This window comes from Arachis ipaensis, chromosome B06 (assembly GCF_000816755.2).
Source record: "Arachis ipaensis cultivar K30076 chromosome B06, Araip1.1, whole genome shotgun sequence".
In the NCBI taxonomy this organism is placed as follows: Eukaryota; Viridiplantae; Streptophyta; class Magnoliopsida; order Fabales; family Fabaceae; genus Arachis; species Arachis ipaensis.
The window spans coordinates 109942793-109957139 of record NC_029790.2 but is presented as its reverse complement, the minus strand read 5'-3'; the positions used below and the strand labels follow the sequence as shown (position 1 = coordinate 109957139).

At 35.9% G+C, this 14347-nt stretch overlaps 1 protein-coding gene and 1 long non-coding RNA gene across 2 annotated transcripts in view; one reads left to right on the top strand and one right to left on the bottom strand.

The window, feature by feature from the left end:
* LOC110264111 overlaps window positions 1-5639 on the bottom strand; it is a 16245-nt gene extending 10606 nt beyond the window's left edge. Inside the window, exons 1-3 of the long non-coding RNA XR_002349841.1 lie at window positions 5630-5639; window positions 5168-5451; window positions 1755-1761 (exon numbers count right to left, since the gene is read on the bottom strand). This is a non-coding gene — a long non-coding RNA (uncharacterized LOC110264111). The remainder of the gene's footprint in view (window positions 1-1754; window positions 1762-5167; window positions 5452-5629) is intronic.
* LOC107647250 (nucleolar MIF4G domain-containing protein 1-like) lies at window positions 6700-14085 on the top strand. The gene is given in 12 exon segments (XM_021104779.1): window positions 6700-7139; window positions 8358-8509; window positions 8641-9466; window positions 9553-9620; window positions 10260-10342; window positions 10913-11012; window positions 11161-11246; window positions 11328-11410; window positions 12711-12838; window positions 12924-13033; window positions 13035-13236; window positions 13528-14085. Coding segments are annotated over 11 exon segments (2169 nt in total). The 5' UTR covers window positions 6700-7139; window positions 8358-8410; the 3' UTR covers window positions 13912-14085.

The following is a 14347-nucleotide window of genomic DNA, read 5'->3' as shown; positions in this document are numbered from 1 at the left end:
TAAATTACTACGAAGAGTTTTCACACCAAAAAAATAAAACCGGTGAGTTTAAAAGGAGACATGCTTGATACTTGCTAAAGAAGCCACGTGTGAGGGGGAGTGAGGACGTTTGGGTATAAAATGTTTGACAAAATAAAATATCATGAGATATAGAAGAAAAATGATTACTAAATTTTAAATTTTAAATCCGTGAATATATTGTTATTTTTGGCCCTACCACTACCAAAATTTTATGCATCCGTCACTACCGTAAACGCTAACCATAAACACTGATACCAAAACATTAACAATGACCATAAACCATCAACCCGCATCACATTACCTTACATAACCCTTAAATCACAAACTCTCATCTCAACCACATCCTTTACCCTTAACCCCAAACCCTAATTTCACATATACCCTAAACCCTAAAAACCCTAAACAATAAACAATAAACAATAAACAATAAACCCTAAACCTTAAACCCTAAACCCCATACTATTATCAACTACCCCTAAACCCTAAACCTTAAACCCTAAAACATCACATTACCTTATATAACTCCTAAACTACAAACCCTTAACTCAACCACATCCTTTACCCTTAATCCAAAATCTTAATTTTACACATACCCTAAACCCAGAACCATCAACCTTAAATCCTAAACCCTCAACCCTAAACCATAAACCCTCAACCTTAAATCCTAAACCCTAAACCTTAAGTACTAAGCACTAAATCCTAAACTCTAAATCTTGAACCCTAAACCCTCAACCCTCAACTATAAACACTAAATCCTCAACCCTAAATCCTTAACCATCAACCGTCAACCCTACATCCTAAACTCTAAAGGATAAACCCTAAACCCTTAAGTCTAAGCCATAAGGCCTAAATCCTAAACCGTAAACTCTAAATCCTAAACCCTAAAATATCACATTGCCTTACATAACCCATAACCACAAACCCGCGTCTCCAACACATCATTTACCATAAACCCTAATTTCACACATACCCTAAACCCTACACGCTAAAAACTAAACCTAAACCTATAACATTATATAAACCCTAAACCCTAAAACTCATACCATTATCAACTATCCCTAAACCCTAAACTCTAAAACCTAAATAGTAAACCCCATACCATTATCAACTACCCATAAATCCTAAACCCTAAAACATCACATTGCCTTACATAACCCCTAAACTACAAACCCTCATCTCCAACATATCATTTACCCTTAACCCTAAACCCTAATTTCACACATAACCTAAACTTTAAACCCTAAATCCTAAACCACATACCATTATCAACCATCCCTAAACCCTAAACCCTAAACTATCATACTGCCTTACATAACCCATAAACCACAAACCCTCATCTCCAACACATTATTTACCCTAATAACTAACCCACCACCCTCAACCTAAAACATTAACCCTAAAGCACTACACCCTACTTTCATATACGTCCTAAACCCTTACCCCTAAACCTTAAACCATAAAACTTAACCTATATCATTATATAGGTCCTAAACCACATACTATTATCAACTACACCTAAACCCTCATGTCACACAAGCCCTAACCCTAGACCCTTATGTCACATCAAAACTAAGATATAAAAACCCTCAAGGCTTCGTTCCAACTTAATAAATACAACCCACACGTGCAAATTAGTTCCACCTAACTTGCTATCACTGTCAATCCTACATTCAAATACTTTTCAACCGTTGGAAATTAAACACAAAACAAATTTCTTATTCGAATCATAACACCCATTGTCTTTGGCATAAAAACCTCCAATCCTAACCTCTCAACTTGCCCAAACACAACACACCTTTTCTTTGGAATCTTACAATGCTCTGGACCAACAAGAAACACTATGTTATTTTTCGTGGGAGGGTCCCTGGTATTTATACTACATGGCTAGCCTGCCATAACCAAGTTAATGCATTTAGCGAGAACCTCCATAAGTCTTACGACACGTTCAAGGAAGCTTCTATGCCTTGAGAATAATTTCTCGGTGCTGGACGATTACATCATCATCAAAATCAACTCAATGACAATGGTATTCTACTGCATCAAAATCAACCACCAACCATTCAGCAGAATCCACTGCTGCTTGTTGACCGAATACCCCTTGGATGAAGACATACAGGGTGATCATCCGAATGAACATGCGGACAACTAGCCAATTCTCCGTCAAACTAACCGACCCAACCAAATACAGCGGCAACAAATTTCCTACCCGTGCATTCTAATTTTCTTCATTACCATTTTGGTCCTTTACTTAGCTCTGGTTAGGAAGTAGGCTCTTAAGTTTTTAACCATATCTTGTATCAATTTATGTAATCTTCAGATTATGCATAATATCAGATAGTTATTCCAGCTTAAATGTCATAATCTCAGTATTATATAATTATTTAAAAGTCATTTTAGTTCTTTCTGTCGTTAAGCCTTTTTTCATCATCATAAACGGTGGGGGTGAGGTCAAACTGGTCCTCATCCTCTATTTATGACACATGACCACAACGAAACATGCATTGCAAAAGTAAGCCAACGAAAAATTTCATCTGTACAATGTGTAACCACAAGGTTGTGTAACAACAGGTCCAGAGTAGTGGAAGGAAAAAGACAAAATCACAGCCAACGTGATCTTCTTCTGATGAGGGGCATATCTCTACCAACATTTAAGACAACCACTGTCCTCTATAAATAACGACAAAAAATGCGGGGGAAAACAAATTCGTTTCGACAACAACGGTACTTCATTCAATTATAAACTAAGCTCCTTAATCATGCCATCATCAGCAATTACCACGCAATTCAGGGATTATCTACTAAACCATGCCATTCAATAACAAAATAAAGTTTAAACAGAGTTCTTTTGCACTTTAATCACCAACATAAAAGACAGATACCATAACTTAACAATTACAACATAACCAATAACCAACAACACATAAACAACACACATATCACATTCTTTCTCCTTCCACATGGCGTCGTACAAGTGATTTGTAACTGGCCTTCAGCTTCTCATAAGATTCTTCTAGTTGACTTACCTTGGCCCGATGCGCATTATTTGAGTCGCCAAAAAGTTTCGCCTTTGTGTAGTTATAATCCCGAATCTCTTTTCCAATTACCTCAAGCACGACGCATAGCATCTCATAAGAAGCATATTCTCTTGCAGCTTTTTCAACCATCGAGAAACGACCAGTTACGAATAGCTCTATCTCAAATGGATGACTAGAAATAACAACCGTGAAGCCAAAGAACGGCCCTTGGTCTCTGACAAATCGTTTCACCTTGAAAAAATAGGGGCATGGAATCTCTGCATCCAAGCAAACTTTCAGCAACCACTCCTCCATGCTGCTCACAATTGCAAAATCCGCATTAAGCTCCTCAGCCAGAATTACAGGAAGCCCTTTAGCAAATTCATGGCACAAAAAAAAACCCAAAAATCAATTAATTTTCAATCTTAAAAAGAATAATAATAGACCTTAAAATGTCCAAAATAAACAATGCTTACGAATCTCCAAATTGAACAACATCACATTTCATTACTACATTGAATAATTTCATAAATATACTACTTAATAAAAAATGAAAATAATTTCACAAAACTTACATAATACGATTGGTCGACAAGGATTGTCTCCGCCAGAGGTAGCTAATTTCTTCCCGCCGTCGCCGGAGGTAAAGTCTACAACTTGCTGGTTCGCATCCTCTCGTATATACACCAAGCTTATGACCCTTTGTAACAGCAAAAAATAAGAATCGTTACATGTTCTCCTCCATCTCTCTTATCCTTCAGACTAAACTCTTACCACTCTTACAATATGAACTGAATGCCCCTATATATAACATTTATTGTCCATTCGAAATTAGATGCATGCTTTTTAAGGGTTTCAACATATTCTCTTAAGTTTGGGTTCTTACAAGTCATTTTCCATTTTAAAAAATTTTTTCCTATTAACCTCTGTAATTTTATGTTTTCGGATTCAAAAAAATTAAGCCCACAAATTTTAACGTACTATAGGCCCCAAAAGTGGACCAAACAAATTCGGCAGCCCACCAAAAATCGGGTTTCAGCCCCTACCCATGAATTTTTAACATTTTCAAATCATCCCTCAATGGGAGCTAAATTATAATTAACCCACAAACCACTCCCCCCATTCACCGATTAGAAGAGGCCCTGACCTCCTCATCGCTCATCTTCTACACGTGGTACTCCATCAGGTGTGACAGCACTGTAGAAAAGACGAAGAGCATCATTCTTCTCGTGTTGGCAGGTGCAACATATAACTCACCTTGGTTTAGGTATGACTTTCGGCCAATAAATTATTGACTTATTTTGATTGGACTTAGTTATTAAAAAATTAGTTGATGTATAATATTTTTGATATTTGCTTATCAAAAATAAACTCAAATGAAAAAAAACTCAATTAAAAGAATTATATTCAATAAATATTAAATAGTAATATGTTTGTGATGAAAAATTTTAAATTAAACTTTTATCACCATCATTGAAATTAAAAAAAGTTGAATAATAGGATATGGAAGAACAAACTATTTTTTTTCAGGAGGTTATTATTGTAATTTCAATTTCTATGTAGTTGTAAATTTAGGAAAGAGAAAAATCATATTGAGTAGTTACTTATTATCTACTATGTATAATTCATTCAATATAATTTATATAAACTATTTTATTATTTTTAAGATTTGAATCTAATACTTTGTAATTAAAAGTTAAAATAGTTATCACTTTAATTAATATCATATTTATACATATTTATAGAAAATTAGATTGATAATTATGTGAGTCTTTCTAATACACTAGTTTTTAAAAATTGGTATGGCCCGTTTGGGTTTGGTGAAAGCCGGTGACCTATTCGGTTTTTGAAAACCGGACCAGATAAAAAAAATTATTTTTTAAAAAAACATGCCAATATTACGTCATTTTAGCAATGTTCTGAAAATCGGACCGGACCGATCGGTCGAATCGGTCCAACCGCAAATTGACGATATAAACAGTCCAGTCAGATATGTAAAACCGCTGAAACAAAAACCGATAAAAAACCAGTGAACCGAACGAGAACTGGTCGATTGGACCGGACTGAGAACTGGCCGGTTTGAAGGAAACGGCGTCGTTTGCAACTTTGGCCTACTGGTTACTGAACTGAACCACTTCACTTCTCAGTTCTCACTCCTTTCAGCCTATGCTCTGCTTGCCCGAATCATTCACTCTCCCTTATCCAACCCTAGCTACTCTTTTCGACCCACTGTCGCCTCTCCATCGAGCCACTGCCCCCAAGTCTCCAACTCCCCTGCTCTCTTCTTCCGCGAGCTCGCCCCATCCCCTACTCTTTGCATCTTTTTGCCGTCGGCTTCATCTTCTTGCCGTCGTCTGGTCGGCGTCGTCCATCAATCAAGGGTCTGTTGGCGTCTTTTTCGAAGGTGAGTGAATGTCTTGCTTGCTTGTTCTTCAATTGTTCAGTTGTTGTTCGTTTTTTTTCCTACTTTTTTATGCTCTGTTTTTGTGATTAGCTCTGGTTTTATGTGTTGCGATTTTATTGATTAATGAATATTTTGTGATTAGCTCAGGTTCTCTACTGATTATTGGTTCTTTACTGATGTGATTAAACACCATGGCAGTTAGATTACCTCCAGAAACGGTGCCAAGAATTGGGAATCCGCAATATTTTTTTTATTTAGGATTTAGGATTCAATAAAAAATTTGGCTTTGTTTACATTTGTTATAGCTGGCTTAGTTAGTTAGCACACTGTGCCAAGAATTTTGCTCTTTGTGCGTATATCTGAGTTCAAGCACCTTTGGTTACTTTGTGCAACTTGAGTTACGACGTGCTGTTGTATTAGTTGGGTTCAAGAATTTTATTTTATTTTAAAGCAATTTGTTTGTATTGTGCCAATGAAGTTCATTATTTCTGCTGAATTTTTTGTTCTGGTGTTTGTATTCTGCTGATGGCTCCTAATTATTTTGTTCAAATTTGCTGGTGTTTGTATTCTGCTAATGGCTTTGTTTTGTAGATGCTGGTTTTGCTGGGTAAAGGTTTACTGTATTCTGCTAATGGCTTTGTTTTCTATATGCTGTATTCTGCTAATGACTTTTAGTGTTTTGTATGCTCCTAATTATTTTTGTTCCGGTGTTTTGTATTCTGCTAATTGCTTGGTGAAGGTCTAGGGTTTTGTGATTGTTGCTGAATGCTGTAGGGTTAATTCAGATATGGTCTTGTTGATGGTTTTTTGATTTTTCATTGTGTTGTGGCTGTTTTTAATTTCGTATCTGTTTTATTAATTTCAATTATGGATAGTAGTATTAATCAAGAAGCAATTGCTGATAATAAGTTCTTGCTGATTTTGATGATTGATAAATCATGATGTTGGGATTTAATATTTAGATATGTTTTTTTGTCGAATTTGTATTTTGATAAGATCATATAGATTTGGTTGATGATATTTTATGTAGTGTTTTAAATTTCGAAGATATTTTAAGATTATATTAGACTATAATTATATTTTAGGATGTTTATTTATAATTTATTTATTATTTTATTCTAAAACGGTTTTTTTGATTAAACCACCGGTTAGACCGACTAGACTAATGAATTAGTAAACTAGTAACTAGAGCGGTTTGATGACCGATCCGGTTCTCAGTACCTTGCGTTTTAGTTTTAAAAAAAACAAAAACCCTAACTTGCTATTTTGCTAACAGCAAACCGAAGGCCCCAAGCATCCCGAAGCTCACTCTCTCGGTCTCTCCCAAGAAGCACAGATTCACTCACTCTCGCGCCTCCATCTCACTCGCCGCAGTTCCGCACGGTCACTCGTCGATCCTCTCGCCGGCTACTCTGCCTCGTCCCCGAGCCGCCAGTGTCTGCGCCTCTTCCTTCTCCGTCTGTGTTTTCCCAGCCGCCTTGTCTCCGCCGTGCCTTGCCTGTCTCTGCCTCCGCTTCCACCTCGTGCCTCGTCTGCCTCTGCTTCCTCCGTCGTCATCGTGTTGGCTCCTCTGCAGGCTCTGCTCTGCTCCTCTTCGAAGCTCTGCTATCTCTCGCCGGCGGCCTGCTCTGCAACGGTCCCAAGTTGGAAAACCGTTCCTGACTCTGTTTCTGACTTTCTGCTTCTGCTGTGTAGTGTAGGTGAGTCTTTTTTTTAAGTTGTTATTATTAATTTTTTATACTGGATTTTTATGTTTTAATTTATTGATGCTAATTGTATTTGAATGTAAAACTGATTGATTTAATTTGTATTAGGGTTAGATGAATTGTATTTGTATGTAAAACTAATTGATTTAATTTGTTATTCTCTTTGTTCCTTTTCCTTTTTGAGGCTTGTATACTAAAGTTGGAGAAACTGAGAGAGATAATAGAGTAGAAGACATTTTCATTAACACTACAAAATTTGTCTCCTAGCTTGATAATCAAATGATGAAGATTCAATAAAAGAGTCTTTCTTCTGGTGTTGTGTAGCATTCTTTAATTTCCTCAGTGGTTTGATTTGGAGGTCAGTGGTAATAAATAAGAGTTTATTTTAAAAAAGAGAAAATGGGAAGGTTCTAGCCGTTTAAGTTTCAAGATGGAATTTTCATTTGAGTTGAAGTTTTTTTGTTATATTTTTCTTGTTTTGCATTCAGGAAGGGGTCTTCTATGTTCTGTTATTTGGCCCTTCTGTTTTCCTTTGCATGTTTAGAACAAAGTTGCTAAAAAGTGCAAAAAAGAGAGTGACTGTATGGAAAACTAGAAACAAGAAAATATTCAACAATTAATATGTGAATGTGGAGGAGATGAAAAGGTTGATTTGGTTTTATATGGAGTCTTGGAAACGAGGAAGGGAAGACAGGATAATTGATCATCAAGCTGTTTTGTTTTGTGCCAGTAGCCAGTGGATTTTTTTTTGTGTTAGGAGTGATTACTAGTTACTTTGTTTTGTGTTGATTGATCTGCACTTTGTATTCGTGTTTTGGTTGTATCTTTTCATCTTGTTGCTGCTGGTTTTTGTAGTTGTTCTGCTCCTGACCACCCTCTTTGGGTTTATGGATGTGACTTAGGCTTTTCTAGAGTAATAATCTTTATAAAAAAAATTTGGAATGCTGCTATATTAGTTTATTTTCCAACGGAATATATTTCCTTGAAAAAAAAAAAGTCATAATTTCAGCCTTTGCATTATAACTTTAATTTTCAGGGTGTTTTCTTTTTCTTGATTAATCTCTGGACAATTGATTATTTAAGTGAGACTGGGTAAACCGGTTTAATTAGTAATTCAGTAGTCTGACCGGTTCAATTATCAGTTCGGTTCTGATAATTATGGCCACAATCACCTGCTGCTAATTATTAATCAATCACCACTTTTTCAAACAGAAGGAGAAAAAGGAAAAAAAAAAATTCTATTCACTCTCTCATATCGAGTTGCAATGCCTCAAACAGAGGCTGAGAAATCGCGGCGAGAACGGAGGAAAGAATCCCGTTTGGCAAAGAATGCATCCAAACACCAATCATGGCTTCACCACCAGGTACCTTTCTATTCTCATTCCTCTACTCTTCCTTCTTTTTTCTTTTCTGAAAAATAAATCAATATTTATGCCTTGTTTCTCACTTGAACAATGTAACCTTTTTTTTTTTTACGATTATTGTTTGTGTATAGAAATCTCGAGCTATCAAAAGAAGTAAAGATGATTTGGATAGGAAAACTAAGACAAACTTGGAGCAACCAGTTAGTACTAGTTTGGAGGAAAAAGAGGGTTTAGGGTTTGATTCGGATTCTGAGAAACATGTGACAGCTGAAGAGAGTGTTGTATCAGTGGCAATTTGTGGCTCTGATACTAAGAAAATGAAGAAGTTGAAGAAGGGTTCTAAAGGAAGTTCCAGGAAGAAGAGTGGCAAAGAGTTTTTTGGGCTGGATGCTGATATAGCTGCGGAGAAGGATCTTGAGTTGGAAAGGAAGCTTTCCAAGAAGCTTAAGGTGAAGGAAGGGAAATTGAGGGGTTTGGATGATGGGCTGAACATATTGCTCGAAGGAATGTTGCCTGCTATGGATTTATTTGGAGAAGAGGATACTCATGGTGCTAGTGAATTGCCGAAGAAAAGGTTGAAGAGCTTGTTGAGTAAGAAGCATAAGGAGGAAATATTGCCAAATGAAGGGATGGAAGCAGAGACAATAGATGGAGTGTTTGAGCTCATGAGAACATCTGATCAAGATGGAGCATTAGGAGATGTTGCTGATTGTGGAACTGTGAGGAAGAAGCATAAGAAGAGAAAGTTGTTGAGACAAGAGCAAGAAGATAATGTGGTGGATGATGATTTGTGCATATCGAATACTGTAGAATCCGTGGCAATGGAGGTGGCATCAGAGAATGTTTCTGCTGAAGTTCCAGCAAAGAAAGAAAAGGGAAAATATATTGCACCTCACTTGAGAGCTCGTGCTGGAAATGAACCTGAAGAGCATACTCAGATACGAAGACGTATACGAGGTATGGAGGACAGGCTTTAGTTTTGGCTTCACATGTCTAACTGTGTACCATGTATTGATTTTCTTCTAAATTGAGCTCTTTTGTAGGACTTCTTAATAGGCTTTCTGAATCTAATGTTGAATCAATTACCGGAGAATTGTCAACAATCTTTCAGGTTCGCTGCACCACTAGTTGTATTGAAAATGAATGCTTAACTGTCTCTTTGTGGTGCGTTATCGAAAGAAACTTTGTTATGTCATTTTGAAATGGGAAAACAAAGAGTTGCAAAGAGAGGGAACTTGGGTAGACACTAGTAAATCTTACCAATTGTCTCTTTTTTAAAAAAGAAAAAAAAATCTTACTGCATTTTTTATAATGAAGATTCAATGATTAATCTCGAAGAGCAATACAATGTACTTGTTCTTTTCAAAATTTGGAATATTTAAAGGTAAAGGGTCAAATGACCTTCTGCTAACTCTAGTATGAAGGTTGAAATTCTGGTAAAAAATATTTCTTATAAGTAGAATATGTTGTTGCTGCGTCTGTTGGCTTTTTTTTTTTTTTTTTTCAAAAGGTCTTGGTGATTTTCTCTATGTAAAGAATGGATGTCCACTGTCAAAGCATCTGAACTGCTCCTTTGTCCCTTGTGTATGCTTCAAATTACACCATATTGTACTAATGCACAGTGTAGTTGCTACCCCAATCATTTAACTTGTTTATTTAGTTTTTGTTTGCTTGACAAGTTGTTTCTATGAAATATAACCACATAAGAAGTTGTACTATTCTATAAAGTTTTGATGCAATTCTCTTCCAGTCTGTTGCACGTAGTGTAGCTTCACACATTATGATTGAGGAGGCTTTGGCATCATGCTCAGGTGGGCCACGGGGCAATGAACAGTTAAGCATTTGAGCCTTTCTATTTTAGTTACCTTCCCTGTTGAATTGCTATTTGGTGGATTTGTTGTTTCTGTATTTAAAATAATTTGATTGGGAAGCATTGTATTATCAATGAAAAATTTTCAAAATGATGATAATAATAATAAATGAAGATCCTGAACCAAATTCAGTTTTAGCCTTAAATGAAGAGATAAATATTATTAAGCCGTTAAAATTCATTGTACAGGGCTTCAGTCAATTACTCAAATTTAGTTATAGCCCTACTGCTAGAGTACCCAGCACAGAAGTGGGAAAAAGGCAGATAATGTTTTTTGTAGAGCTTAGAAGAAATATATGATTGAAAGGAAAAGGTTGTGTACAAATCGGTGTTGGTTTAGGACAAATTATTTTCATATTTTGAGTTTAGAATCATATATTTTTCTATTTTAAATATTATAATACTAGTTCATAATGTCGTGTTCAGTCCTTGAGTATGTCAGATCCCTCCTCTTTGATCTTACATTGAATACTGCACAATGTTGCTTTTAGTTTAACTGACATCCCTCTCCCCTTCTTCCTCTTTTGGTGAAGGTATGCTGCTGTTTTTGCTGCATTTGTTGCAGGGATGGCCTGTTTAGTTGGTGTTGACTTCAGTGCAAAGTTTATGGCATCCTTTGCCAAATGCTTTGAGGTAATGCTTGAAAAAGAAGTCCAACATGCTGATTATATATATATATATTGCCCTTTTTAGTTTTAGTTTCTTCATCAGATCACCCTTGTGCTCTCATTGTATTGTGCAGACTGACTGTAGTTTATAATCTTCACATATTTCATTCCAGGATGAGTACCTTAAAGAGGACAATCTCTCTCTGCGGAATCTTACACTTCTCTTATCCTATTTATGCATATTTGGGGTCTGTTCTAGGTGGGTATACTGCACCAAGCATTTTGAAGTATTAAGTGATTTTTAACTGTACCCTGACAGATATCTTCTTTAATGCTTTAGTGATTTAATATATGACTTTCTAGTCATGTTGAGCAAGCGATTGACCGAGATAGATGTCTCTATCATATTGGCAGTCCTACAGTGTAAGATTTCTGTTTTTCCCTTGGGTGTTTTTCTAGTTTGTAATGTTCCCCCTCTGCAGTTTGTTTGTTGTTTCGTGGGGAGGTGGGACAATTTGACATTAAGGTTGCGTTTGTTTCTGAGAACAGGACAAGACAAAACACTGAGAATAAGACACAAAGGATAGAGACACAATTTTGTGTTCTTGTATTCTGTTTGGTGATAAATTAGAACAAATTATGAAAATCCAATTTATTTTCATTTTTTTCATCCAAAAAATTTGAGAAGAAAAATAAAATAATAAAAAATATAATTATGAAAAATTAACAATAATAATGAAAGAAAAAATAAAAATAAGTTGTCTCTTGTTAGTGTTTCTGTCAGGATGGACACAAAATACATTAATTCAGTGTCTCTGGACCCAATGTCTTTGTCCATGTCTCATCTGTCAAATACGATTTTGTGTCTCTGTGTTCTGCCCTAGTAAAAAAACGCAGCCTAAGGGACTGAATGCTATAAATTTTCAGATTTTAAAGTCAAAATTTAAGCTTTTGCACTCTTCAGAAGCATTTTTGACACATTTGACCAACTTTTTATTGTACAAGCCATAAATGCATCTTATGAAATATTCCATAGGTGTATTGAGCACTTGGAGTTTTCTTATCTAATTTCTCTCTCTTGTATTTGTTTTAATTTGTTTGTGGTGGTTGACTTGTTGTATCTTTGGTAAATTGCGCTCACATCCTTTAAGATTTATCAAAACTACTTGACCATTCTTCTATTTGACCAGTATACATTCTCCTCCCTTGTATTATGCCAACTGCACGTCTAAACAATACACTTAGATCCTCTGGTGTTAATGTAATTAACAGATCCTTATACATGTGTGTGTCACCTGTGTACTAATAAGAAAAATACCCTTAAATAACAATGTTAAAAGAACAAGAATCTTTATAATTATTATTCTATCTTTATGTGTTCTCTATGCATAATGAGATTGTGGGGGGTGTTAAAACTGACCTTTTTTCACCTAGTTTTAACACAAATTCAGTTTAATGACATAATAGAGGAGAGGTGAGTGTATACTGGTCAAATAGAGGGATGGTATGTGTAATTTTGATAACCTAATGTAATTTACCCTTGTCTGTTTATTCTCTTCGGTCTTTGGGGTTGGTCTTATATTTCCTTATTTTAATCCTTTTATCTCCTTTGCTTATGTGAATTTATAATTGTTACTAATGTACTTCTCTAGATATTTTTATAAGAAATTCCCAATGGATGAAGCATATCTGACTTTTATCTTTATTCCATTTGTCTTAATAGGTTGTGGAATGAAAATTAGGGCTGATGATCCGATTTCCATGAAAAATTTTATTGTTAGTGTTCAGAAGACGACAAATGACCTGAAGGCTTCCTCCAGAGATAATCATGAAAAGAGAAATAGTAAAAGAGTGAGCATGCTATATTTTATTATCAGAGAAGTTCTCTGGTTTTTCTGCACATAGTTCGGCACTGATTACTTGGTAACACTTGTAGATGGAGTTCATGCTTGAAACCATATGTGACATCAAGAACAACAAGAAAAGACAAAAGGAGGACCCTGCACACCACACTCGGATTAAGAAGTGGTTGCAGAAGGTTGTTTACTAAACTTTGTGTTCTTTCAATTATGAGACCCTCCATGTTGACGTATCATGTTGACGTATCTATTTTCTTAATGCTACAGGACAGAGATATAATGCGGGTTCTTCTCGAGTGTTGCTTGCAAGAGAAAGTTTTTAACAAGTATTATACGGTGCTGGCGACGAAGTTGTGCGAGCATGACAAAAATCACAAGTTTACCCTGCAGGTAATGTTCCTCTTGTTATAAAACTGGTATGAATGCTAATTTGAAACAGAACTATATATTGCTTTTGTGTATGGAAAATATGACAAGAGGTAGGTGATTATGAGAAACTATTGGACTGTGATCAATAGTTGCACCAATGTGGGTGCTTGCACAGTTGTGACAAAATAGTGCTGAGGAATTCTCAAATGCTTTGGATATCGAATGTGAATTGCATTATTTTGCTTGATTTATGTTATCATAACAGCACTTCATATTAATTTATGACTCATTTTTACCCTACTGTTTTTGCAGTTTTGCATTTGGGACCACTTTAAGGAACTTGATTCAATGCAGCTTATGAGGTCAATGCACCTTGCCAAATTTGTGGCTGAAATGGTTTCCTCTTTCACCCTCTCCCTTGCAGTGTTGAAGACTGTGGAGCTCAGTGATCTCAACCTGTTATCCCCCAGAAGAGTTATGCATTTCCGCATGCTGTTTGAGGCCATCTTCGAGTACCCCGATAGCACCGTCTGGAATGTATTCACACGTGTGGCCGTGGCCCCTGAACTCGAGGGTCTTCGACAAGGCATTGAATTCTTCGGTAAAGAGTACATTGTCAAATCCAACAAAGATCTAAATCAGAAGTTTAAGTTGGTAAAAAGAGCCCTTAATAATGTGGAAGGAGTTTTGATGTGAATGAAGTGTTGAATTATATTCCCAATTTTGTAGTCATGCTAATTTTATTTAAATAATTCTTACATATCCTTCTAAATCGACATGTTCTGGTCTTCCCGGAACCGGAGGTAAAACTATATAACAGATTTCGTCAAGCATTACTATTAAAATCCTATTACTAAGCTTGAAAATTTTCTAAAATGCGATAAGTTTATTATTTGAAATTAAGATACTATGCTGATGAGTGCATGTGAAAGTATGTTTATGTAACTAAGAAATGAGGTTCCATTTGTGGCGCACCTTCCAAAATAGGTTTGCTTACCATGAAAACCAGATCGGTCATCGAACCGTTTTAATCACTAGTTCACTGATTCACTGATTCAACCGTTGTCTAACCGGAAAAACCGTTTAATAATATAAATAAACGCCTAACACATACTTGTAGTCTAATAAAAAC